Source organism: Cynocephalus volans, chromosome 8 (assembly GCF_027409185.1).
Source record: "Cynocephalus volans isolate mCynVol1 chromosome 8, mCynVol1.pri, whole genome shotgun sequence".
Taxonomy (NCBI): Eukaryota; Metazoa; Chordata; class Mammalia; order Dermoptera; family Cynocephalidae; genus Cynocephalus; species Cynocephalus volans.
Window position 1 is genome coordinate 36595998 of NC_084467.1, and position 25264 is coordinate 36621261.

The window sequence follows — 25264 nt, forward strand, 5'->3', positions numbered from 1 at the left end:
ACTCGCAAACGACGTAAAGGGGGCGGGGCAGCGTTTTAGAAGCCGGACCGAGAGGCCTTGCGTTTTCTCTTTCTAGCCAGCACCTAGCGATGGGTGAGTGTCGCTCTGCGCTGGGGCCAGGGGAGGTGGGTGCGCTCCATCCGTCGCCATCCTGCCTCGCCGCCAGGTTAGGGGTGCGGGCGCCCCTACCCCCGGCCACGAACAGCGATGAAGAGGGGAGGCCTTCGGGTTCTGGCCGCTGATTCCCGCTTCCGGGGGGTGCGAGGGCTCCGGGCTGCCGGCAGCACCAACATGGCTGCCGCGGGGAGAAGGTCGGGCGGGCCGCACGTGTATGATGACACCTCGGTAATGCTGCAGACTCCCGAGTACGCGGTGGGGAAGCCTACCTTGGAGAGCTGAGCGTGCGGCCCGCCCGGCGCGGGGTCTGGTGCTGGCCAGCCACGGGCACCGTATCCCAGTGGCTTAAGCTTCCGTCTCTGCACCCACATACAGGTATCTCTCGGGACAACTGGCACAAACGCCGCAAAACCGGGGGCAAGAGAAAGCCCTACCACAAAAAGCGGAAGTATGAGCTGGGACGGCCCGCTGCCAACACTAAGGTGGGTGCGTGCGCGGGCCTCGCTGCCCGGACGCTGTCCTCCCCTCCTCTCCAGCGTCGTCGGATCTCTATGTGTGCCTGTTGTGGGTCTTTTCCTGGGCCCTGTGCTTCCTTTGTATGGGGGCCTGGGCAGCCTCCCTACCTTTACGTGTTGGGTGAATGCTAAAGAGATAGCTGAGTCTCTGCTCTCATTCCTCTCCAGAGTTTAGGGTCTAAACGGAGACAGGTGCTGTGCGCTAGGACTTGAAGGGCTCCTGGAGGGGTGGGCTCTTCTCTGGAAACTCAGAAGCCTGGTATTTTTGTTGCATAGAGATTTAATTTTCAGGTCAGGTTTTTCCTCCCGGAGGTAGCAAGAGTGATGAAAAAGTATCCTTAGGCGTGGTCGTGGCCGTCTTGGTCACTTGTGTGCCACTTGCCAATGCAAGGACCTGTCATAGTTACACTGACTGTTGCCTCCATCCAACCCAGGTTCCCCTCCCTCTCTTGTCTTTCTCTCCCTTATAATGCAATTTCTGTCTCCTCGTGTTTTCCAGATTGGCCCCCGGCGCATACACACGGTCCGTGTGCGAGGAGGCAACAAGAAGTATCGTGCCCTGAGGCTGGACGTGGGGAACTTCTCCTGGGGCTCTGAGTGTAAGTGAGGCCCTTCAGGAATGGGTGGGAACTTGGCACCTAAACCTTTCTAAGCTTCCATAAGTGCTTTTAGCAGGAAGTCCGTGGCATAGACCAAGGTACTTGAAGTTTCTCCATGCTGAAAGACCTTTAGGTACCTAGAGAGTTCACTCCACCCAGACTGTCCTTCTCTGGTTTCTTAACTCTTGCAGATGTGGGATTAGGGCTGATTCTAGAGACTATGTGTGGTTGCTAAGCACCTGGAAAGATGAGTTTGGTGTTTGTGGAAGACTCTGATGCTCAGTTCCCTTGCCTCTCCTTAAGGACCCACTAGGGCAGAAGGACCTGGGGAAGTACAGTAAGCCTAGCTGGTCTCTGGTTTACATTATTTGATTGTGAATTTCTCCCATGAGCAGGTTGTACTCGGAAAACAAGGATTATCGATGTTGTCTACAATGCGTCCAATAATGAGCTGGTCCGCACCAAGACCTTGGTGAAGAACTGCATTGTGCTCATTGATAGCACACCGTACCGACAGTGGTACGAGTCTCACTATGCACTGCCCCTAGGCCGCAAGAAGGGGGCCAAGCTGGTGCGTGGTACTTCCCTGTAGGGGTTGGGGGGAGGGCAGCCTGACTCCAGCCTTCTTGTGATGAAAACTCTGTCCAGTTCTGCTGCTGAAGGGAGAGATGAAAGCCTGTAGTGCTGAGGAGGGCAGGCGTTGGAGTATGCAGGGTTTAAGAAGGTTCTAATGATCTTCCTTCCCTGAGCTAATACATCTGTATCCCCTTTATTCAGACACCTGAGGAGGAAGAGATTTTAAACAAAAAACGATCAAAGAAAATTCAGAAGAAGTATGATGAAAGGAAAAAGAATGCCAAAATCAGCAGTCTTCTGGAGGAGCAATTCCAGCAAGGAAAGCTTCTTGGTGAGATGGTTGGTGTGTTGGGGGAGGGGGTGTCACAAAGATATGGTGTACCCTCTGCATTCTACTCTTGCCTCAATTCATTGATGGCCGGCCATGTGGTCTAGAGGGTCCACCAGGAGAGCTTAATGACAACAGGATACAAGCACAAATGGGAACATTTGGTCACCCTGTTGGTGTGATACTGAAATGGGAAATATTGGGAGAGCATAGGTCCCCACTTGGGGCTTGGCCTCTGTGTTTCTTTTCTTTTTTTTTTTTTTTTTTTTTTTCTTAAAAGATGACCGGTAAAGGGATCTCTTAACCCTTGGCTTGGTGTTGTCAGCACCATGCTCAGCCAGTGAGCCAACCAGCCATCCCTATATAGGATCCAAACCCGTGGCCTTGGTGTTATCAGCTCCACACTCTCCCGAGTGAGCCACTGGCCGGCCCTTTGGCCTCTGTGTTTCAAGAGCATTTTGGGAAGTCCATTCCCAGGCTGAGGGGGCTGTCTCAGTGATGAAAACTGTGTCCAGTTCTGCTACTGAATTTTTAGTGATGAGAAAGTATGTCTGAGGAGACAGTGGGCTTCATGCTTGCCCCCAGGGTACCTGAACCAATATGGACTTATAAGGACAGAGAGGCTTGAGTGGGGGCATTTTGCTAAAGACCACTACTCTCTTGCAGCGTGCATTGCATCAAGACCTGGCCAGTGTGGCCGAGCAGATGGCTATGTGCTAGAGGGCAAGGAGTTGGAGTTCTACCTGAGGAAAATCAAGGCACGGAAAGGCAAATAAATCCTCCTCCTCCCTGTCTTAGCTCATGTAATAAAGGTGTTTATTGTTCTGTGTCCATGTTTTCTGAAATATTTGTTCCTCTGCTGTCTGGTTCTCTGTACTGAGCAAAACTGGTGAGGTGATGGCTGGGACTTCTTCCCTACCTCCTACAGTCCTGTCCAAGCTCGCCCCATTGGCCTCAATTCCCACCGCCCTCAAGGCCAGGCCCATTACGTGGGCTGTGCCTTTCTGTAGTGGGAATATTCTCACCAGGTGTCAGGGGGAACCAGGATTTTAATAGTTAAGTTTTTAACCTGGGTCCACGAGTGATCTGGAAATCTTAAGCAGGTTATACACATATTTATCATATCAGTGTCTTGTCAGCTTTGAAAGTCAAGTGTGGATATCTTTTTTCATTTGAACTCTGTAATTCCTAATTCCTCTCACCACCCAAAATTAATATTGTCAGTGACTTCTGCATTGCTGAATCTTCAAGGGTGGGTTCTTTGTTCTCAGCTTGCCCTGTCATCAGCCCATTCGTACTTGATATCTGCACATGGATATTACAATAGGACAACAGTCAACCTATTCAAAACTGATTCTATCTGCTCCCCCTGCCCCAGTGTTCCTCAGCTTTTCCAATTGCAGTAAATAGTTATCCTCATATAACTGCTTAAATCAAAATCTTGAGTCAACCCTAACCCTTATTCTTGCCCTCTGCATCTCGTTACCAGATCTCGTTTGTTCAGTGTCCAGTGCCACCTCTACCATTCTGCCCACTTTTTGGCCTAGATTATTTGCAGTAGCATCCTGCCCAGTGCTGTGGAACTTGATGTGACCTGGCCTTACTGAATATCATGTTCACTTACTACTCCCTGTGTTGGGAACACTTCAAATATCCATGTGGTTTATTCTCTCCAGGTCTTTAATTCTGTCCCCCCAGTGAGTTCTTGTCTGATGACAGTATTTTAAATTGCGGTCACCCCCTACATACTGTCCTACACTTTGTTCATTTTTCCTCTTTATCCCTTAACCTGACACAAATTTTGTTCATTTTATTTGCTTGTCTATTTTATCCCCAAATAGAATGTAACTGAGCGAATGCTGGCCAATTAGCTCAGATGGTTAGAACACAGCCTTACAACACCAAGGTCTCAGGTTCAGACCCCTTACTGGCCAGCTGCTGCCCCCCCCAAAATAGTAGCTTAGGGAAACAAGGATATTTGTTTCCTACTGTGTCCCCAGCACCTGGAAAAATGTATTAGGCACTCAAGATGTGAAAATTAACTGGGGGCGGGGGGGTCTTGAGATTTCATCAAATTTAAAATTGATGGAAACTACAATATATATAAGAGCTAAAGAAGTGCAAAGTCTAAGTGGATCATCAACTTGACTAAATCGCAGACAAATGGGAAAGGTGTTAGATCAACCCCTTTTTTGAGTACAAACACTGCTCTCAAGGACAAACGTTAACCCTCTAACACTTTACCATTGGCTCTGGCTCCTGCTTTCCCCACCCACATTGATCTTCCTTCACCACCTTGGTATTAGCTAATGTTTCCTGAGTTTTTCACGTTTGCTTTGTGCCGACCCTAGCAAAGCAATACTCAGCACCTTGCCTTTGTTTTCTAATTTAAGCTCTACAAGGCATCGATCTTTATTCCTCCTCGTCCCTCACTTCTGCTTTAGTTCTTTAGAAACTTGAAACCCATCCACTCCACTGCTTTCACAGATGACTTTCCTCGCCCTGGAGCAAGACTGTCTCCCCGTGTAAAACCTCAACTACCTTCTAAACAAATGGCTATCCTTGTGGAGTGCTACCGTCTCCATATTATAGATTTGGAAACTTAGGTTCAGTACTCCGTGGTCACACAGATGGAAAGAAGCAAGGCCAGCATTAGAATCCAGTCAGTTGACAATGCCAGAGGCTGCAGTCTACACTATAGTGGCTCCCGTCCTGTCTTCCTTCTTTGTTCTGGCATTTGTTATCCTTTGGCCTTAACATTCTATTTTGTTGTTAAATTTCTTTAGGTAGAGGATGGATCTTAGAAGGCAGGAATCTTGAAAGGATCTCAGTTTTACAACTCCCAGCTAGTGCTCTGTGGGGCTGTTTCCACAAGGCACTTCTACCCTCAGTGAGTGCTCCCTGCACTTCAGGCTCAACTTGGAGACAGACCTGTTCTGCCCCTGAAACTGTCCTTTCTCCCTATTTGGTTGGAGGGAAATAGAGAAGGGAAATAGTTTGGCATACTGAAGTGCAAATGCTAAAAGTCTAGGGTTGGTAGCATATGACTGCCTTCATGTCAGTTTAATAAGCCTCCAGGACAGATTCCCAAACCCCTCATCTTTGCTCTACTGTATACATTCCAATTCGATTTTATTTATTTAGCTTTTTTGTGTGTGTGTGTGGCTAGGGAGTACGGGGATCTGAACCCGTGACCTTGATGTTACCAAGACCACGCTCTCCCAAATGAGCTAACCAGCCAGCCCAATTTTATTTTATTTACATATATATATATTTTTGGCAGCTGGCCAGGTACAGGAATCTGAACCCTTGACCTTGGTGTTTATAACCAATTCAATTTTAAACAATTATAACTGCACAAGTAATAAATGAATATATTCACACTGTAAACAAAAACTTGTACATTACAGACAAAGCAAAAATCCCCCAGAACACACGCCCCTCTTCCAAGTAAGGTTATCAGGGTAAGGTACATCATTCCATTTTTCATGCTTGATTCAAACTGTGATCCCAACTAGCTGCACAGCATCACCTGGGAACTTGTTGGAAATGCACACTTTTGAGCTCCGTCCCAAATCTAATGCATCAGAAACAGTGGGAGTGGTGCCCAGCACTTGACAAGACCTTCAGTGCTGCTGCTCCCTCCAGTTTGGGAACCACCGGCCTAGCTCCCCGCTGCCGAGGAAGCTGCTGTGCACCTGGGCTCCAGTCCTCTGCCCGGCCTCCCTCCCTCCTAGCTTCTCCTCCCCCAAGTTTCCCATCCTACCTTTTCTCCCGCCAAAGTGGACACCCTCCCAGCCCCGGCTCAGGCCCTTCCCGCCATCTTCTCCTTCAAGGTCCGCCCTAAGTGCTCCGGCTTAAGGCGCACGGGGAAAGCCGCTCTAACGACGCTGGCGGGTGGGACCGGGCACGGCCGGGAGGTGGGCGGTGGGTGGAGGGAAGCAGGCAGGGGCAGCCCCCGGGGCAGGCACGACCTCAGGGCTCCAGGGCCTCCTCCCCGGACTCCGCCGCCGCCTCCTCGATGTCGCCGCCCTCCTCGGCCCGGAAGCGCAGCGGATGCGGCGTGCGCGGGGCGCCACGTGCGCGCCCGAAATCCCGGAGGCTGAAGGCGGGCGAGGGCGCTCGTAGGCCCAGGAAGCGGCCGAGCAGCGGGGTCTGGGCGGCGGGCACGGGCCGAGCCGTCGCCGGGGACGCGTCCACCTGCCGGCTCTGCTCCGGGTCGTCGCTCACGCTGCGGGCGGGAGGGCGGGCTGAGCGAGACTCGGCTCCGGGCACGGCCGGGGCCGGGGCGGGGCCGGGGAGGTGGCTCTTGGGGAGGGACCGAGTCTCTGGCGCCCCAGAGGGTGGACAGGGACTTGGCGCCTGCGTGCCTGGTCAAGTCCGGCCTCCGCCAGCGCGAGCCACTCACCGCAGGTTGAAGGTGGAGCCCAGGAAGGAAGGCCGCAGCGACTCGCCGGCCGTGGCCACAGTGTAAGGCGGCTGTGGCTGGTCCTCGTCCCAGTACGGGTCCTTCTCGGCGGGGGGCAGGTTCTGGTACATGTCATCCACGGACAACAGGGACACCTGGGCCAGCAGAGGAGCGGGCAGCGGGTCGCAAGGATCCTCCTCTCCTCACTTCTCTCCACGGCAGGGCTGAGAGCTGGAGGGGAGAGGGAGTCAAGGAGCTGTGCCCAGACCCCTGACCCCACTCACCTGCAAGTTGCGGTCTATGAGCTGGTTAGTCTCAAAGTCGTCATCATCCTCACCAAAGGGGTTGATGATTTGTTCAGCCACCTATAGGTTGCAGAGGCGGTGTCTTCTCAGAGCCCCACTCTTGGTCCCCATAGCTGGGGTGGACCCTGTGCCCATGTCTCTACAGAGCAGGCTGGCATGACCATCTGAAGTGCCCACCTTGAGCCAGCCAGCATAGAAGAAGAACTGCAGCAGAGTGGTGAGAGGCACGTACATGTCCAGGTCTCCCAGGGCTGATGCTGGCTCCTGGCCTAGCTCTCGAGGCTCCTGAGGTTTGGCAGCCCCTACCTCAGGCTCCACAAACTGGCGACCAACCAGGGAGAGGGCAAAGAAGGAGTATACGGCTATGGTCACCACCTGCAGAAGGGAAAGCCAGGCTCAGAGTATGATGCAGTGGGACAGGGAGAAATGCCATCCCTGCCTCTGAGGACTTGTGGGAGGTCTGACAAGTAATTAAACATGTATCAGGGTGTGGCAGCTCATGGGGAAGTGTCATCTCGGTGGGGGCAGGGGGGGGTTGAGGATGAAATCTTGGCTGTTCAGTGCCTCACTGGACTGAACTAGCCCAGGGCAAGTACCATCTCTACTTCTCAATAGCTCACACACAGCACAGGACATGCAGTAGGCACTGGGACTGGGAAGGTGAGAGGCAGTTACTTGGGTGTAGACGAGAGGGATGCTGATCCAGTCATAGTGGAACAGCATGCTGCACTTGGCACGGTACTTGTTCAGCTCCTGGTGGAACAGCAGGAATAGGACGTCAGAGGAGGTGAGGAAGGAAAAATGGGAAGAGAACAGGGGAACCCAGCACAAACTAAGCCTGGGGCAGGCCTTGATGCTCATTCTGCTCTCAGAGGTGTTATCAGGCTGGGAAGCAGTTTGGCAAAGTAGCTGCAAGCACGGACCCTGGAGCCAGAATGTCTGAGTGTGAATCCCAGCTCCACTAACTAGCTGTGTGACGTGGGCAAATTCTTCTTCTACTCTGTGCCTCAGTATCCATCTGTGAAAGGGGGATGATAAGGGGCTGGCTGGTTAGCTCAGTTAGTTAGAGCACAGCCTTATAACCCCAAGATCACAGGTTCAATTCCCCTTACCGGCCAGCCACCAAAAACAAAAAGCAAAGCAAACGAAAAATCCAAAGGCAATTTAAAATAAATTCTTTAGGGCCGGCCCGTGGCTCACTCGGGAGAGTGCGGTGCTGATAACACCAAGGCCCCGGGTTCGGATCCCATATACGGATGGCCGGTTCGCTCACTGGCTGAGCGTGGTGCTGACAACACCAAGTCAAGGGTTAAGATCCCCTTACCGGTCATCTTTAAAAAAAATTTAAATAGGGGCCGGCCCGTGGCTCACTTGGGAGAGTGCGGTGCTGATAACACCAAGGCCCCGGGTTCGGATCCCATATACGGATGGCCGGTTCGCTCACTGGCTGAGCGTGGTGCTCACAACACCAAGTCAAGGGTTAAGATCCCCTTATCGGTCATCTTTAAAAAAAAAAAAAAAAAAAAAAAAAAAAATTTAAATAAAAATAAATAAATAAATAAATAAATAAATTCTTTAGAAAGGGGGATGATAATAATAGTACCTATCTCAAGGGTTGTTGTAAGGGTTGAATGAGTTAATAAGGTACAGTGCTTCCAAAAGTGCGTGGTTCATAGTTGACACCATATAAGTGTTAAGTACTAAAATTATTCGTTTACAAATCTAGACGGAGGAGGGCAACTGGGCCTGGGCCTGGGCTAACTCACTTCCAGAAGTAGGCAGAGAGCGATGTCATCACGGATTCTCCCATCCCTCCGGGCTTGGGCCGCCAGGTTGGTGAACCAGACGCACGGGACCCAGTACTTGTTGAAGTCGGATTTCAGGATATCGAACTTTTCCCTCTTCCTGGGACATGAAACCTGCGGGGATAAGGCGTGTGGGGTGTAGATGCAGCCTCTGCCGCCAGGGGAAGCTGCTGCTCCACCACACGGCTGCTCTGCCTTGCACCCACCGGCAGTCCCGGGACTCGCCGCTCTGGGACACTGGAGCGCCCCCTGGAGGTTAGATCTCCACTTCCCACGAGTCCCCGGACCCGGGCGTGCCCCAGCGCGGACGTGCATCCGCGGTGGGCCGAGCCCCAGGAGCTCCCCACACCGCGCACCTGCGTCCACCACGTGCTCCATGGTGGGGAAGCGCTTGAGCACGCGGGTGCTGACCGAGCGCAGCACCAGCACGGACGCCAGGTTGGCGTAGCGGATGAGGGTGCGGCGCAGCAGGCGGCCGCGCTGGTCCACACCGTGCACGCTGGCCGAGATGACGCACATCAGCTGGTCCGGCAGCGGGATGCTTATGTACTGGGACCACCAGCGGTTCACCACCAGAGTCACGTAGAAACCTGGTCGGCCACCGTGGGTAGTGGGAACCGGAAAAGTGGATGGAGAGTCTGGGAGTCAGAGCGCCCCCAGCCAGAGGGCCTAGTCCAGGCCAAGCTGAACCATCAGGGGAAGGACACATTCGGCTCCAGGGCCCTGCCTCTTCCTCTGGTCTCGACAGCCAGGAGGAGAGAGGAATGCAAACTTCCGCAGGCAGTGGCCATGTAATGGTTAACGCTGAGATCTGCTTCCCAGAAGGTAGGGAAAGGACTGTCACCTCCCTCCAGTACCCAGAGTGGGGTTGTGAGGCCAGCAGGTGTCTCGTGCCTTGTGTGAGTGAGGGTCCAACAAGTGATGGGTAGAGCCTAGCCCTCTGGAAATTCTGGACCAGCACCCAGCTCCTGTGCCTGCTGTGCCTGCTCTGGTTGACCTCCAGGCTGTGCCTCTAGGTTGGGTAGTTTGGACCTTCAGAGCTGTGAACCCAAGCCAAAGGTCAGGGAGAACTAGAAGCAGGCCTTACCCAGTACAAAGGACAAGGGGATGAGGTCCGCAGAGCGGTTGCAGTATCGGGCCACCTTAGCATACACTTGTCTCTGCTCCGGGGTCAGCAGCAGCCTGGGGAAGGTCAGGTGTAGGCCTGAGTTAGAGGGACGTGGACAGCGGCAGCTTCCGTCCGGCAGGCCAGCCCTGAGACCCCGCGCTCACCGGTAGGTGATGCTGAGCAGCGTGTACAGGGCGGTGAAGAGCAGGAACTCCTTGTAGAGGAGTTTGTAGATACTTCCCCTCCAACGGAGAAGCAGGCCAGAGAAGCCTCCGAAGCGGGCTTCCGCCACTTTGAGAGTGTATGAAACTGTCATGGTGCTGGGACCTGGGGCAGGAGGTCACAAGAGCTGTTCCTCTCCTTCGCTTGTCTTCACACACACCCCAGCCTTCACCCTGTGTCAGTAGACAAGAGGGGAGGAAGCCGCAGAGAGGACAAAGCACACCCCACAGAACTCAGTTGTCCATGGGAGAAGCCAGGATGGAGTTGGGTCAGGGGAGGATGGGATCTATGTCCCTTCATGCACGAGGCTTCCCCAAGCTTCTCTATAACCTGATCCTGAACTGCCAAGGACAAAAGCCCCAAATCCAGTCCAGACCCACCGCTATTCCTTGGGGCCTTGCTCTGGAAACTGATTAGCTGGTCTCCTAAGGCCCAGGGCACTCTTACCCCCACCCCATTCCTGCCTACCTGCTCTGGGCAGCAGCCTGTGTTGATGAAGAACTGGGCTAGCCTTTGCCCCCCACCAACTTAAGTACCTCCTGGGTCCACGAAGTTAGGCTGGACTGAGGCTATCATTGATGGATTGAGGCTGTCACCCAGCTTCCCCTGGTCCTGGGAACTAGGTGTGTCTCTCTATCTCTGCAGGGCTGGGCTGGCCTCTGAGCGGCAAAAGTGCCATCTGCACTGACCCCACAGCTCACACAGATGTCACCATGTGCTGCAAGCTAGGATGAAAGGGATTACTGTCTCACGCTCCAGATGAGAAGATAGATGCCTGACACACGGTTATAATAATACCAGCTGCTGATCACAGACTGCTGACTAGTGACAGGCACTGCGCCAAGGGTACTGCTATATCATTCTCATCACAACCCCGAGGTAGGAATCATCCCCATTTCACAGATGAGGCTCCAAGAGGTAAATGACTTGCCCATGGTCACACAGCTAGGACATGGAGGCAGGATTCAAAACCAGAGCAGATGGACTTCAAAGGCTGGAAGTGGCCTAACTGGGCCTAGTGACAAGGATCCTGTGCACTGGCCACACTATCAGGCCTGTAGTCCAGTCCCTAGGGGTCCTGGCCAGGCCCTTCCCCATCCCCATGCCACAAGGCTGACAGCCACAGATGTGGGAGCTCAGGCCTAGGGATGCAGACTCCTCTAAGCCCTGTGTCCAACATCCTGGCTCCTAGGGGTGCCCAGGATCTTGAGTGGCCACTTCCACCTCTGGGCTTCAATTCTCTTCATCTGTCAAACAGAGGAAATAATATCAAAGGCACTGATTGAGTTAGAAATAGAACCTCAAAGCAGGAAGAGAACTGGGTAGCTCAATTCCCCACCCACACCAAAGTCAAGGGTTGGGATCTCCGTACCAGCCAGCTGCCAAACAAACAAAAATATTACCCACCTAGTGCTCAGGTCTCTGAAAAACCCGGGGAATGGTGGTCCTGCCTCTGACCTGTCCTGGGAAGCTGCTTCCCTCAGCACCGGGCTGGTTCTCACCTGCAAGTGTTTAAGCATGGAGAGGTGGTTGTGAGCATGGCTTGTGAGTCAGACAAACCTGGGTCTGAATGCCAGCTCTCTATAGCTTTGTACAAGTTACCTAGTTTCTCTGAAACTCAGTTTCCTCTTCTGCAATTGTGAGTGTTCACAGAAACAGTGCCTAGAGCCTGGACCACTACCGTAGGCATTTAGCTCAGGCGACTACTACTGTGAAAAGCCAGATGTGCTCCCCGTGGTTTCCATCAACTGGATCACTGTTGCCTCCCGGGCCTTCCAGAACCAGACGGTCCTTCGGAGATGAGGAGGCAGAGACCTTTGCCTCGCCTAATACCCTGCCCGTCTGTCCCCAGGCCAAACAGTGCCAGGTCCTGGCTTTTCTTTTTTCTTTTGACAGCTGGTACAGGGAACCAAACTCCTGACCTTGGTGTTATAAGGCCACGCTCTAACCAACTGAGCTAAGTGGCCAGCCCAAGGTCCTGGCTTTTAAGCTGGATACACAAGGTCCCCTGAGACTCCCCTGTCTGTACCCCATCACCAGCCTCTGGCCAAGCTCATTTGTCACTGCTTCTTCAAGGTCCCGCCTGCCGTGATATTCCCCAGGTCACTCCTCAGTGTTCTCTAGGTTTTCTCTCTTGTAGCAGTTAATCTCACTGGTCTATGATCTGTTTACAGGGAGGTCTCCCCTCTAGCCCGGGCGACACTTGAGGACAGGACTGAATCTGATTCATCTCAGTGAAGCTCGGGAGGACTTGAAGCCAGGCGAGCTTCTTTTCATTTTCTTTTTCTTTTGCTCTCTTCTCCCCCTCTTCCTTCCTTCCTTCTTTCCTTCCTTCCTCCCTCCCTCCTCCCTTCTTCCCTCTACCCATGTCTCTTTCTCCCTTCTTCCCTCTCCCTTTCTCTTTTTCCCTTTTAACATGAAAGACATCTAGTCCTGCTCCCCACTGCCTTTTATTTCTTTTTGCCCACCACCCTTTTGGTGAGAGTTCCCAGAAGAACCAAGGTCTGGAAACCCTCTCATGGCCTGACTAGAGTTACATCCTCCTTTGTGTGTGTGTATGTGTTTGTGTCCTGCAGTGTGTGTGTGTGTGTGTGTGTGTGTCCTGCAGTGTGTGTATGTGTGTGTCCTGCAGTGTGTGTGTGTGTGTGTGTGTGTGTGTGTGTGTGTGTGTGTGTGTGTCCTGCAGGTCTGGAAGACCCAGGACCTGACCTGGGGAGGAAGAGATACCAGCTCTGGGTCTTGGCCATCAAGGCTGTGCAGCCTCTTCCCAGGCTCTGATCTGCGGCTTTTCTAGAGCATCTGGGCTGCTTACCACTTGAAGATGTTCTAGTATGTGGGAAGCCCTGGGTTGGAGGAGCTCAGGCCCTGTCTCCCTGATGGCTCCCCCCACCCACTGCCACAGCTGCCCCTCTGGCTGTGTTCCATTCCCGCGCCCCGCCCCCAGCCGTGGCCCTCACACTCTGCCTGTCACCAGCATTCCGGATCCCTGAGCTGTGAGTTTCCCACAGAGCCAGGATTATGGGTGCATGACCTGAAACCTCTGCTCGAGGACGGGTCGTCCCCAGGCCTGCCCAGCCTCTCCCTCCTGAATCACCTTATCTCCCTCCTAACTGCTGACAGGTGCCCTTGGATTATGGTCTAGGAGAGGGAACCATTCCACCCATAAATCAACTGTCCCACCCTTCTTTATCCTCCTCCAGCTTTGCCTCTCCCTCTCTACTGGTCCTGCCTCCCCACACCCCTTTCCCCTGCTCACAGCTCAGAGCTGGGCATGTGGCTTGGCAGTTAACAGCATGGAGTCTGGAGCCAGACTGCCCAGGTTTCTGGAATCTGAACTTCCCCATGATCACCAAGGTCACGAAGCTTCATGACCCTGGGCAAGTTGTTTAACCTCTCTGTGCTTAATTTTCCCATGGGGAAATGGGGGTGATAATACCTATTTCATAGAGTTGTTGTGAATAATAAACGAGTTAGTAGTGTAAGGCGCCCAGAATAGCACATGGTAAGCGTGAGCGCGACTGTAGCTGTTGGCACATCTCTTATCTCTGGTCAGGCTTTAGTGCCACCACCTCTGCCCCCACTAAGAACACCTGAATTCAGTAGCCACTCCCCAGTCCTAAATTTGGCATCTCTCATTTTTTTCTTCTTTTGGGGGGATGAGGTGGGGCAGCTGGCCAGTACAGGGAGGCATCTCTCATTCTTGAAAGACTTTCCTCCCTCAGGCTCTGCGACCTGGCACTGTCAGTAGAGTCTGACCCTGAGCTGCCAAGGGGGCAGGCCTGACAGCATCCTCTGGGGGATGGAGACCTAGAGAGCTTGGAAAAAACCTCAGCATGAGCACAACCCCAGGTTGTGAGAGTAGTGGGGGGAAGAAAATGGGTGGTAATGAGAGGGACATGGAGCAGTGTAGGAGGAGGACAGGTGCAAGGACAGGGAATCAGTGACTGCCAGAAGAGTCAAACATTGGTGAATAGTGGAGTCGGTCTTGGGCTTAGATTGTGGCTCTGCTCCTTGGGAGCTGTATGTGACTTTGGGCAAGTTGTTTAATAATGTGAGCCTCAGTTTCCTCATCTGTAAAATGGGGATGATAACCACGTCCACATCATAAGGTTACTGTGAGCGATCAATAAGAGAAATGCCTACCCAGTGCCTGGTACATGGCAGAAGCATAAGATCCCTCGATGGGGAGCATATGTTATGCAGAGGGAGGAGGCAGAGGGGGCTGTCAGGCCATTTTGATGACAGCATCCATCTCCTGCTGTCCTGGCTCCCAGAGGAGGGCTCAAGAACCTTGTTAACTTCCAAAGGGGAGATGACAGGACAGTAGACCTCAAAAAAGGACAGGGACTTTCCCTGTCCCCTTACCAGCCAGCTGCCAAAAAAAAAAAAAAAAAAGGGAGACAGGGAGTTGGCTTAGAGCCCCAGCCTGGGTCAGAGGCCACCCAGCCAGTCAAGGAAGGCATAGAAAGAGAGCAGAAAGGCCCAGATGTGATTTCTTTTTATTCCTGAGTGCTGCCCCTTGGCCACAGTCCTCTGTGGTAGAGATTAGAAAGGTAACACCAGCAGGGTCAGGTAGCCCAAGCTCAACTTTAAAGTCTAAGAGTAGGGAACCTAAACTAGTCCCAGGTTCAGCGCCTATGTGCTTGGCAGGAGCTCCTCAGTTTAGGGGAGGAGGCTCTAGAGAACCAGCCTGGGGAGCAAATCAGCTTTCTCTCCAGAGGAGCCTGTCCTGCCCCTCCCCATTTCCCAGAACCCACACCCTGGCTATATTGTCAGACTCTGTTCTGGGTTCATTTATTATTATTATTATTACTGTAACAGTTAATCAGACTCCATTCTGAGCCCATCAGGTTCAAAATTGTTTCCCCTGGGAAGCCAGGCAGGGCCTAGCAGCCAGGGCAGCTTGGAAACTTTGCAAATCGGGGAAGGGGCAGGTAGAACTTTGACTCCTCCTCACACCTTTCAAAGCCTTTTTGGGTCTGGCCCCAGGACCGTTCCAGCTGCCTCTCCTCCTTTGCCTGCAGCTACTCAGAACTTTGGGTTCTTTCAAGAACACTCCTCAGCCCTCAGGTCTCAGCTTAGAAATCTCAGCCTAACTTGATGCCCCATCTGGGTGAGGTCCCACCTCTGGGTTCCCATAGGCCACCTATACCCACACATACCCTTCCCCCTACCCCACTGTAGCTCCAATTATAGTACAGCTTAGTTGTCAGCTTAGTTGCACAGGACCTGACATGTAGTGATTGCTCAGGAAAATGTCTGTTGAAAGAATGGAAGACTGAGTCCATGGCTAAACTCCAGTCCCTGTGCCCAGGATCAATCAACTCCTTTCTAGCTGAGACTGCTTGGGGGAGGAGAAGCCTTGATAAACTGCCATTGTGGATCTTTGGCTAAACCTGGCCTGATTGGAGCATGGATGGAGAGTGTCAAGACTGAGAAAGAACCAATTTGTCATTGGTAGAGATAGAGGTAGGAATTTTGGATAACTTTTCAACCATACCCCACAAGGACCTGTGCTTCGTGCAAGGGGACAGCAGATCCTGTGACTTCTGTGTACAAGTGCTTCAGCATATAATTGGAGCTGAACTTAAACAAGCTGTCTTAGTGAGCTGGGCCACTGGAGAAAGGATTTTCTAGGTGTGGGAACACAGGATTCTGAGCTGGCCAGAGAGGCCCTCTCAACCTAACGTAGCAGGCCTTCTGCCAATCCTCTCAGCCAAAAGACAGTGTGTTGGATCTTGCTAAACTTTGTTATAAAATTAAGAGGCTGTTATGGCCTGAACTGTGTTCAACTTATAAAAAAATTTATAAGTTGAAGTCCTAACCCCCAGTTGTTTGGTTTTAGTTTTGGCAGCTGCCCAGTACTCTTGACCTTGGTGTTATCGGCACCACACTCTAACCAAGTGAGCTAACTGGCCAGCCTGTGACTGTATTTGAATAGGGCAATTAGAGAGGTAACTAAGTTAAAATGAGGCCATTAGGGCGGACCCTAATCCAATATGACTGGTGTCCTTGTGAGAAGAGATTAGGACAAGAGAGGTGATACCACGCATGTACACAGAGACTAAAAGACCATGTGAAGTCAGAAGGAGAAGACCACCATCTACAAGCCAGGAAGACCGACCTCAGAAGAAATCAACCCTGCTGACATTTTTTTTTTTTCAGCATCTGGCTGGTGCAGGGACTTGAACCCTTGACTTTGGTTTTATAACACTATGATCTAACCAACTGATCTAACCGGCCAGCCCCTTGCTGACTTCTTGATCTTGGGCCTCCAGCCTCCAGAACCATGAGAAAATAAATTTCTCTTGCTTAAGCCACCCAGTCTGTGGTATTTTGTCACGGCAGCTCTAGCAAAGCAAGACACATTCTGCTTTCTTTTCCAGATATAAAATTGCAATATTGAGGGGTTGGGTGGTTAGCTCACTTGGTTAGGGTGTGGTGTTGGTAACACTAAGGTCAAGGGTTTGGATCCCCGCACTGACCAGCTGCCAAAAAAAAAAAAAAAAAAAAATGACAGTATTGAATGTGCCTTTTGAAGCTCTACGTGCCTCTGACCCATTTACCCTGGTGATTTGTCCTTACTAGCCCTGCCACTGCCATCTCCCCCCTGGAAAGTTGCTGCCCTGGAGGTATAAAGGTCAAACTCCTGAGCGTGGCACTTCAGGCCTTCCTGCCCACCCCCATCCCCCACTCCCCCTCTCTCATCAGCGCTACTAGGATTTCTTCACATCTCAGGCTGTTTTGGGTCTCTCTTCACTGGCTGTGAAGCGCAAGGTTGGAGAAGTAGGCCCTTGTGGGTCTGAAGAGGGATTGGGTGGGATCCCTCTGACAGCATATGCAGCGGGGATGACATGGAGATGAGACCAAAGGCTGGGAGACCAGCAAGGTGCGGTGGCAATAATCCCAATGAGAGAGACTGACCCAGACCAGGATGTGAGGGGAAGATGTACCCAAGTGGCTACATATCAGAGATATTTGGGAGATAGGACTTCACAGGAATGAGGTACTCAATAAATATTTGTTGTCTTTTCTTTCTAAAGTAAGCTCTTCATTTACTCTTCTGTTTACTTCCTTCACAGCACTTTTCACAGCCTGCAATTACATCGTTTGGTTCTTGCCTAGTGTCTGTTTCCATCAGCAGAATGTAAACGAAATGTGGGCTACAACTGACGAGTGTTCTTCAAGACAGTGCCTAGCACTTAGCAGGTGCTCTCAATAATTTTTTTTTTTGGTGGCTGGCCATCCCAGGATCCAAACCCTTGACCTTGTTAGTATAACATCAATAAATTTTTAAGGACTGAATGGCTTAGTAATTGATTGAATAATACAGAGGGAGGGCAGAGAGGTGAGACAGACGAGATCAGGAGGAGGCCTGTGATCCCGGGACAAACACTCCAGAGGAATTATGACCCCACCACTGTCTCTGGCTCTGGGAAGGGTGGACATTGAGCAGGGGTCTAGGGAACTAAATGGCCCCAGGACTAGCTGTCCAATTGCCCATCATTAGCAATTGAGAAAACCCAATTCCCATTCTTCACTTTCTGGCCTTCTGTCTGCTGACCCAGGGCAGTGGGTATTTTCAGGGGAGGGGAACATGGACTTCGCAGGAGCCCGAGTTCCCGCCCCTCAAGAGTGAGGAAGTGGGTAGCGGAAGATGCTGCCTGGCGCATGGGAAAAGCCTTGAATACCAGTCTGACCCCTAAGCCCAGCCTGGCAGCCCCAGGGAGGGCCAAGCAAGCCAGGCTGGGGAGTGTGCCATTCCACCCAGGCCCTAAAGGGGGCAGCACTGGGATGGGCCTGGGGGCTCCTGCCGAGGACGTAGGACACGCACAGTATCCCGCGCATTTAAAAGGGAGTGTCGGTGACGCGCCCAGGCAAAAGCGAGCGCCGCCCCTTCCTCTCCACTTCTGTCGGAACGCTAATCCATTTAGTTGCTGGGGAGACTCCCCCCACCGATGCCCGGCCCCCACTAGGACTTCAGCATACGCCCCGAAAGATGGGGAAAGAAAGGGGCCCCCACTAGCTGGACCAGCAGCCACCAAGACATGGTGGGTGGAGGTACAGGGATCAATCGGCCCTTACGTTCTGGTCCCACCTGCACGGTGACTAGCTGTACGGCTGTATCTTTAAGGCGTGACCAGGAGGCGGGGCCTCGAAGTGTGTTTGGTGGGAGGAGGAGCTTCTGGGTGACGTAAGGCCTGGGAGGGGACGTGGCTTCTTCGTGACTCACCGCCAGGAAGGGGGCGGGGCCCTCTGTGACGAGTGGACGGGGAGGGGGCAGGAGTTCATTGATAAAAACGCCGGGCTCCCTCGGGCGGGAACGCGGCATAGCAAATCCGGGCAGCTCCACGCGCGGCCGGGGCCTGGCGGAACCTAGAACAAGCCGGGTCCGCGCTGCGACGCGCCGCCCGCATGGAACCCGCCGCCGGCTTCCTGTCCCCGCGCCCCTTTCAGCGTGCGGCCGTCCCGCCCGCGCCACCCGCGGGGCCCGGGCCGCCTCAGAGTGCCCTGCCGGGACCTGAGCTGGAGATGCTGGCCGGGCCGCCGGTGCCGGACCCTGTGCGCCTCATCACGGACCCGCGCAGCGGCCGCACTTACTTCAAAGGCCGCTTGTTGGGCAAGGTGGGCCGGGGGCCGTCCGGGGGATGATGCCAGCGGGGGCGGAGGGGGGCCCGGCCAGCCTCCTTTCCGGCGCCGGGCCGGGCGGGGGCGCTTGACCCCGACGCGGGGACGTCTGAGGGCCAGACCCGGCCTCCCTCGGAACGCCCGGCCTGATGCCCCTTCCTCGCAGGGGGGCTTCGCCCGCTGCTACGAGGCCACTGACACAGAGACCGGCAGCGCCTACGCGGTCAAAGTCATCCCGCAGAGCCGCGTCTCCAAGCCGCATCAGCGCGAGAAGGTGGGTCTAGTCCCAGCGGACTAGGGGCAGGGTGGGGACGGTGGCGTGGGAAGCCTGGAAGGATGACAACCCCGCGCCCCCGTCGCAGATCCTAAACGAAATTGAGCTTCACCGAGACCTGCAGCACCGCCACATCGTGCGTTTTTCGCACTACTTCGAGGATGCTGACAACATATACATTTTCCTGGAGCTCTGCAGCCGAAAGGTGAGGGATGGTGATTGGGGCAGGGATGGGGATGGGGGAGAGAAGGGGGAAGTGTCTTAAGACCCAAAGCTGTGGCCCTGTCCCTTGTTCAGAGAGCGCAGATAGGGAGGGTCAGGGAGGGTGGAACAAGGGCTGAGGCAGTGGCTCTCTGCAGTCCCTGGCCCACATCTGGAAGGCCCGGCACACCCTTTTGGAGCCTGAGGTGCGCTACTTCATGCGACAGATCCTCTCCGGCCTCAAGTACTTGCACCAGCGGGGCATCTTGCACCGGGACCTCAAGCTGGGTGAGACTCCTGGGCCAGCAAGATGAGGGGGTGGGGAGGGAGAGAGGGAGGAAAGAATGTGACACACCTCTCTGTCCCCATCCAGGAAATTTTTTCATCACTGAGAACATGGAACTGAAGGTGGGGGATTTTGGGCTGGCAGCCCGGTTGGAGCCCCCGGAGCAGAGGAAGAAGTGAGTGTTTGAGGAAAGGGGTGGTGGCCATAGTCTGTGTGACACAGGCGATGTGCGTGACAGACAGTGAGTATGTGGGAGGTGAGTGCCTGATGTGTGCATGTGATAAGTGGGGAAGGGGTGATGGGCTGTTCATGTATGTGTGAAAGTGAAGGTGACAGCTGGGTTACTGGGACTGGTGGAGAAGGTTACATGGGTGTGTGACGCAGATGGGGTAGGTTACCTGAGTCCCTGAGACAATTGGGGGTGGAAGGATTCTTGGAGGTGTGTGACTGACACCATGTATGGATGGGGAAGGTGACATAGGCAGGTGTGTGTGTGTGTGTGTGTGTGTGTGTAAGAGACAGACTGAGAGTGTGGGAGTGGTGGGACAAGACCCGTGTACGTGTAAGAAGACCCTGCTGTGGCCAATGTGACTGGGTGTGTGTGACACAGATGAATGGTTATGGGGTATGTGACAGCTGGTGTTGGGGTGTGTGTGGCACAAACCATGGGAGGTGAGAGACAGCCTGATGGGTGTCTGACAGACGGGAATGGGGGAAGGGATCAGCGATCCACCGTGTGTTGACCCTGGAGGAGGGGGCTGGGCTGGGGGTCAGGGCCTCCCCCTGTCCTGCAGAGCAGCTGAGCAGCTGGGCCAGGCGGGTGGGCGGAGACTCAGCTGCCATCCCTGGCATCCATTGTCCCAGAACAAGCATGAGCTCTCTGGCCTTTGGTGACAGGCAGATGCTTTGTCTGGAGTCACAGCAGGGGTAGTGAAGGGGGTGCTGCTGGGCTGGGTCTGAGCCTTCCCTTCTTTCTCCCTACCCTCTTTAAGGACCATCTGTGGCACCCCCAACTATGTCGCTCCAGAAGTGCTACTGAGACAGGGCCATGGCCCCGAGGCAGATGTGTGGTCACTGGGCTGTGTCATGTGAGTCCGAGTCAGTGGCAGACAGATTGTGGGTATGTGGGTGGGGCATACCCTCCACTTTACTCCTGACCCCCTTATCTCTGCCCCACAGGTACACACTGCTCTGTGGGAGGCCCCCTTTTGAGACGGCTGACCTGAAGGAGACATACCGCTGCATCAAGCAGGTTCACTACACGCTGCCTGCCAGCCTCTCACTGCCTGCCCGCCAGCTCCTGGCTGCCATCCTTCGGGCCTCACCCCGAGACCGCCCCTCGATTGACCAGATCCTGCGCCATGACTTCTTTACTAAGGTCTGTGGCTCCCCCCGACATCCAAGTCCAGTCTGCATATTCCCAGGGGATTGAATGGGGGCAGGAGACAGGATCCCAGGGGCCTCTCTTCTCTGTTCACATGGTTGCACTCCCCAGGGCTACACCCCTGACCGGCTCCCTGTCAGCAGCTGTGTGACAGTCCCAGACCTGACACCCCCCAACCCGGCTAAGAGTCTGTTCGCCAAAGTGACCAAGAGCCTCTTTGGCAGGAAGAAGAAGAGTGAGTCTGGGTGTCAGTGGGTTGAGGGTGCAGAGGGGACGCGAGAGCGCAGGTGCCTGTGCACTCCTGGGGGGCGTGAGTGCTACACAGGCACCTGGGACGGCCTGGCTCTTTCAGCCCTGTGGGAATCAAGTGGGCTGGGCAGGATACTGAGGGCTACATCATCCCTCACCTCCAGGTAAGAACCATCCCGAGGAGCGGGATGAAGTCTCCTGCTTGGTGAGCGGCCTCATGCGCACGTCCATTGGCCATCGGGATGCCAGGCCTGAGGTGAGGTGCTCACGTGGGCACTGTTGCCCTGACTCACCCCCACCCTAGCAGCTGAGGGAAGCCCGGATAAAAGAGGCTGGTGAAGCATCCAACCTCGTGGTGGCCTAATTGGCTGTCTCATTAGCCAGGCGGGGCTGACCTGGGGTGCCCTGGGAGCCAGGGCAGGGCCGGGCCATGGACTCTCAAGGATTTGGGTTTCGGGGCCTATCTCACTCTCCCCTTCTTCTTAATCCTCCAGGCTCCAGCAGCTTCTGGTCCAGCCCTTGTCAGCCTGGTAGAGACAGCACCTGAAGACAGCTCTCCCCGTGGGACACTGGCGAGCAGTGGAGATGGTGAGGAGCCAGGGAGGATGACAGGTGCTAGAGGTTGCTGGGGCTGAGATTAAGGGCCAGAGGGCAGAAGTGGGCAGAGGGACATGTCTAGGTCCTGGGGAGCTAATGCCTAAATTCCAGTGCCTGGTCCTCTTCAGGGTTTGAAGAAGGTCTGACTGTGGCCACAGTGGTGGAGTCAGCCCTCTGTGCTCTGAGAAACTGCGTGGCCTTCATGCCCCCAGGTGAGGTTGGGGTCCGGTACATGTGAATGGTGGTGGGAGTTCTTTGGCTGGGAGGCCAGGAACAGGTCCTCACCCCCTACTCTCCTGTGACAGCGGAACAGAACCCGGCCCCCCTGGCACAGCCAGAGCCTCTGGTGTGGGTCAGCAAGTGGGTTGACTACTCCAACAAGTTTGGATTTGGATATCAACTGTCCAGCCACCGTGTAGCTGTGCTGTTCAACGATGGCACGCACATGGCCCTGTCGGCTAATAGGAAGTAAGTGCTATTATGGGGTGCCTTGGATCCAGGCTCTTGTACCCAGCAGGGCTGCACCTTGCTTTGTTCTCCTGGGCTCGGGGACCTGGGGTTTCTCAGGGGAGGGACATTGGTGCAGGGCTCCCTCTGACCTCTGCCTCCGCACTTCCAGGACTGTGCACTACAACCCCACCAGCACAAAGCACTTCTCCTTCTCTGTGGGTTCTGTGCCCCGGGCCCTGCAGCCTCAGCTGGGCGTCCTGCGGTATTTCACCTCCTACATGGAGCAGCACCTCATGAAGGTGTGTGGGCTGGGGTGGGGCACACTGAGGACCAGCACATCCTGATCCTTTCTGATTCCTTTTTTTTGGGGGGGGGGCTCAAAGCTAGAGGCTGAACCTGTAAGGGGACATCAATAGGGAGGGGGTTTGACTCATATCAGTGACCTATCCTGCCCCTGTTCCCAGGGTGGAGATCTACCCAGTGTAGAAGAGGTGGAGGTGCCTGCCCCACCCTTGCTGCTGCAGTGGGTCAAGACTGATCAGGCCCTACTCATGCTGTTTAGTGATGGCACTGTCCAGGTAAGTAAGAGCCCGTCCTGGAGTGCTGGGTGGAAGGTCTGGGAGGCCCAGGGTGCTGGGGAGGAAATTAGTCCTGAGGCCTAGGCCCTGATCAGTGTCACCCTCCTGTGCACAGGTGAACTTCTATGGGGACCACACCAAACTGATCCTCAGTGGCTGGGAGCCCCTCCTTGTGACCTTTGTGGCCCGGAATCGCCATGCTTGTACTTACCTCGCTTCCCACCTTCGGCAGCTGGGCTGCTCCCCAGACCTGCGGCAGCGGCTCCGTTATGCTCTGTGCCTACTCCGGGACCATAGCCCAGCCTAGACCCTAACCTGCAGAGCAGACGACAACCCAAACCCTCAGGCCTGAGGCCTGTGCCAGTGAGGCTATGGCCCTTGCCTTTGTGGCCCTCCATGTCCCTTTGGTGCCTCACTGGGGGCTCTGTGCCTAGTCCCCCAGGGAATCAGGGACCAGCTTTACTGGAGTTGGGGGCGGCTGGAACTCGCTGTCACCTACCTTGTCTCCGAGATAAGCCTGAGCCTTAGCCTCCAGCTCGGGGGCATTATTTATGGACCACTTTTATTTATTAACAGACTTTTATTTATTGGGATGTGAGCCCCAGGGGGGCCTCCTCCTGGGATAATAAACCGTTTTGCAGAACTTGGAGGCCTGCTCACTCGCAGTAGAGCCCGTGCACCGTGGCCACCGCGAAGAGCGAGGAATTGGTGAAGGCGGCAGAGGCGAGCCCGTCGCGTGCAGTGTCCCAGAGCGCGCGGCTGACCACGCGCACGCCCTGGCCGCTACGTGGCCCCAGCACCACGCTGCACACCAGCTTGTAGCGCGGTGGGCTGAGCTCGCGCAGGCGCACGCGCACCTGCTCGCACAGCTCCTGCGCCAGCCGCCCGGCTTCGGCACCCGAGTAGCATGTGTTGCGCAGCCCCGCGGCCAGCGCCGCCTCCAGGGCCTGCTGTGCGCGCGCTGCTTCCCAGCGCTGCCCCGGCGCCGGCTCAGTGCGGTACGAGGGCGCCGCCCGACGGGCGGGCGCCAGGGGCAACCCTGAAAAGCTGATCCGCGAGCCTGTAGGGGGCAATGGGCCCAGGGAGGGTCGGCGACTCCCAGGAGCCACGCCCGGCCCTGCCAGTGAGTTGCGGCGTGAAAAGGACGTGGCTAGGCCCAGCACAGAGCCACGGCGGGAGGCCAGGGCTAGGCCTGTGGGTCGGGTCTCATCGATGCCGGGCAGGCGGCCTGCGGGTCGCACTGGTGATAGTTTGGGCCCAGGGTCTTTGGCAGTCTCCTCCTGGTGTCCGGGGAGCAGAGGCCGACCAGCCATGGACCTGCTGGCTGGAAGACACGCACTCAGACAGGGTGGCCTTCTCTAGCCATCTTTCTACACAACGTAGTCTCTTGCTTGAGGGTGTTCACGGTTTTTACCCCCTAATCCCTTCTTACCTGTGTTTGTGGAACACGTGGATCAATAGTCAGGGGCCACGGGGGTTCCTGGGTGCTTAGAGGGTTAAGGGCTGTTAGGGACAAAAGCAGGGAAAAGGATGCTGCTCACACTGTGATCGAGGGCTAGTCCCTGCCCCCATGAACTCCTTTCCTAGGTGAGCTCTAAGTATACTTCCTTTTCTCCCTTCCACCTGACTTCACCAGCAGGAGAAGGGGGAGGTGTAGCTGGCCTCTGCCTCAGCCTGGACAGTGGAAGTGGGGCCTTCAACCCCTAACCAGGAGGCAGGGACAGGCCCAACTCCTTCAACCCCACAAATCCTTCTAGCCCTCCGGGGACTGAGTCCAATCATCTTCCACCCTCATCTGCTCTATGGTGGCTGTCACAATGATCTCCCTCACAACTGGTGCAGGCTGGGGAAAGGCAACTCGTGAAGTTTCTTCTGCCTTCTGCTTTTGGCCTCTGACCCCTCCTCCCCCAGAATCAGTTATGGGATGGCTACCCTCTTCTCCCGAAACTCCCTCAGGCACCTGAGTCACCTGCAGCCTTTGGCCTCTGAGTTCTCTCCTGGCTCCACAGCCCTTGCCTGGCTGGCCTGACCGCCAGGTGGGAGGGGAAGGGCCTGTGTTGTGGAGTTGCCATGGCTGCTGGGGCAAGCATTCCTCCCTCCCAGAGTCCCTCCTGCCAGTCCGTCTCTGGCTTAACCTAAGTGTTACTGCTGTGAGCATGTGCTGGGTGTGGGGTACCCCTGAGTCATCAGGGAATAGGGGCCATTCTACCACAGCGGGGACAACTGAGGGGGCAGATGCTGTAGAGGTGCTCTGGTCAGAAAAGTGTCCCCCTCCCCCAGAGCTCTTGAGCCACTGTCCATTTCTCCCCTTGTGAAATGGCCAGATGACCAGCCACTTGTGATCAAGTCACAGAGGCCTAAGATGTGGGGAGACCTTGAGGCTGCGGGGGTGGCTGCTCAGGAATCTAGGATCCGGGCCCACAGGAAGGAGGCCCACACGTCATGGCTCTATCGTCTCCCCATCGGCCTCGGCAAGGACAAACATTTCCGCTCCAGACGCAGAGCTAGGGTGTGGCTTGGACGACTTCCTTAATTCAGGGCGGTGTGCAGGGGAGGGGAGCCCACTGACTCAGCTCTTAGGAGCCTGGCCTGATGCAGCAGCAGCAGTGACTTGGTGGTGAACCCTTGTCCAGC

General features: G+C 54.8%; 4 protein-coding genes and 4 non-coding genes across 8 annotated transcripts; 6 read left to right on the top strand and 2 right to left on the bottom strand.

Annotated features, from left to right (window-relative positions):
- Position 1: 1 nt before the first annotated feature.
- Positions 2 to 2964, top strand: RPS8 (ribosomal protein S8). Its single transcript, XM_063106119.1, has 6 exons — positions 2 to 93; positions 493 to 599; positions 1132 to 1231; positions 1627 to 1802; positions 2009 to 2138; positions 2802 to 2964. The coding sequence occupies exons 1-6, from the start codon at positions 90 to 92 to the stop codon at positions 2909 to 2911; spliced, it is 627 nt and encodes a 208-aa protein (XP_062962189.1). The 5' UTR covers positions 2 to 89; the 3' UTR covers positions 2912 to 2964.
- LOC134385364 (small nucleolar RNA SNORD55/SNORD39) lies at positions 327 to 406 on the top strand. Its single transcript, XR_010024344.1, has one exon. It is a non-coding gene; the product is annotated as a small nucleolar RNA SNORD55/SNORD39 (small nucleolar RNA).
- LOC134385371 (small nucleolar RNA SNORD46) lies at positions 947 to 1050 on the top strand. Its single transcript, XR_010024351.1, has one exon. It is a non-coding gene; the product is annotated as a small nucleolar RNA SNORD46 (small nucleolar RNA).
- LOC134385370 (small nucleolar RNA SNORD38) lies at positions 1856 to 1924 on the top strand. The gene has a single exon (XR_010024350.1). It is a non-coding gene; the product is annotated as a small nucleolar RNA SNORD38 (small nucleolar RNA).
- On the top strand, positions 2626 to 2695 carry LOC134385369 (small nucleolar RNA SNORD38). The gene has a single exon (XR_010024349.1). It is a non-coding gene; the product is annotated as a small nucleolar RNA SNORD38 (small nucleolar RNA).
- Positions 2965 to 6110: 3146 nt separating the features above from the next.
- On the bottom strand, positions 6111 to 10077 carry BEST4 (bestrophin 4). The gene is made up of 9 exons (XM_063106757.1): positions 9926 to 10077; positions 9741 to 9835; positions 8994 to 9243; positions 8615 to 8753; positions 7524 to 7601; positions 7026 to 7223; positions 6828 to 6908; positions 6544 to 6698; positions 6111 to 6366 (listed from the first exon to the last, which is right to left on the bottom strand). Exons 1-9 carry the CDS (start codon positions 10075 to 10077, stop codon positions 6111 to 6113), a joined length of 1404 nt encoding a protein of 467 aa, XP_062962827.1.
- Positions 10078 to 18320: 8243 nt separating this feature from the next.
- Positions 18321 to 23225, top strand: PLK3 (polo like kinase 3). Its single transcript, XM_063105972.1, has 15 exons — positions 18321 to 18608; positions 18778 to 18885; positions 18974 to 19090; positions 19245 to 19374; positions 19460 to 19547; positions 20365 to 20460; positions 20552 to 20750; positions 20868 to 20991; positions 21170 to 21261; positions 21500 to 21593; positions 21731 to 21814; positions 21908 to 22070; positions 22222 to 22351; positions 22517 to 22630; positions 22746 to 23225. Exons 1-15 carry the CDS (start codon positions 18399 to 18401, stop codon positions 22935 to 22937), a joined length of 1941 nt encoding a protein of 646 aa, XP_062962042.1. The 5' UTR covers positions 18321 to 18398; the 3' UTR covers positions 22938 to 23225.
- A 61-nt stretch (positions 23226 to 23286) lies between these two features.
- DYNLT4 (dynein light chain Tctex-type 4) lies at positions 23287 to 23943 on the bottom strand. The gene has a single exon (XM_063103999.1). The coding sequence runs from the start codon at positions 23941 to 23943 to the stop codon at positions 23287 to 23289; it is 657 nt and encodes a 218-aa protein (XP_062960069.1).
- Positions 23944 to 25264: the final 1321 nt, after the last annotated feature.

What these genes read in the sequence shown, in the direction of transcription:
- BEST4 (XM_063106757.1), bottom strand. Translation starts at nt 10,077, where the DNA reads ATGACAGTTTCATACACTCTCAAAGTGGCGGAAGCCCGCTTCGGAGGC. An exon ending in GCAGGTGCGCGGTGTGGGGA is followed by an intron (nt 8,754 to 8,993) that starts GCTCCTGGGGCT and finishes TTCATGTCCCAG; the next exon opens with GAAGAGGGAAAAGTTCGATA. An exon ending in TCATAGACCGCAACTTGCAG is followed by an intron (nt 6,699 to 6,827) that starts GTGAGTGGGGTC and finishes CTGCTGGCCCAG; the next exon opens with GTGTCCCTGTTGTCCGTGGA.
- DYNLT4 (XM_063103999.1), bottom strand. Translation starts at nt 23,943, where the DNA reads ATGGCTGGTCGGCCTCTGCTCCCCGGACACCAGGAGGAGACTGCCAAA.
- PLK3 (XM_063105972.1), top strand. Translation starts at nt 18,399, where the DNA reads ATGGAACCCGCCGCCGGCTTCCTGTCCCCGCGCCCCTTTCAGCGTGCG. An exon ending in CTTTGGCAGGAAGAAGAAGA is followed by an intron (nt 20,992 to 21,169) that starts GTGAGTCTGGGT and finishes CCTCACCTCCAG; the next exon opens with GTAAGAACCATCCCGAGGAG. An exon ending in TTAGTGATGGCACTGTCCAG is followed by an intron (nt 22,631 to 22,745) that starts GTAAGTAAGAGC and finishes TCCTGTGCACAG; the next exon opens with GTGAACTTCTATGGGGACCA.
- RPS8 (XM_063106119.1), top strand. An exon ending in CTTCTCCTGGGGCTCTGAGT is followed by an intron (nt 1,232 to 1,626) that starts GTAAGTGAGGCC and finishes TCCCATGAGCAG; the next exon opens with GTTGTACTCGGAAAACAAGG. An exon ending in GCAAGAAGGGGGCCAAGCTG is followed by an intron (nt 1,803 to 2,008) that starts GTGCGTGGTACT and finishes CCCTTTATTCAG; the next exon opens with ACACCTGAGGAGGAAGAGAT.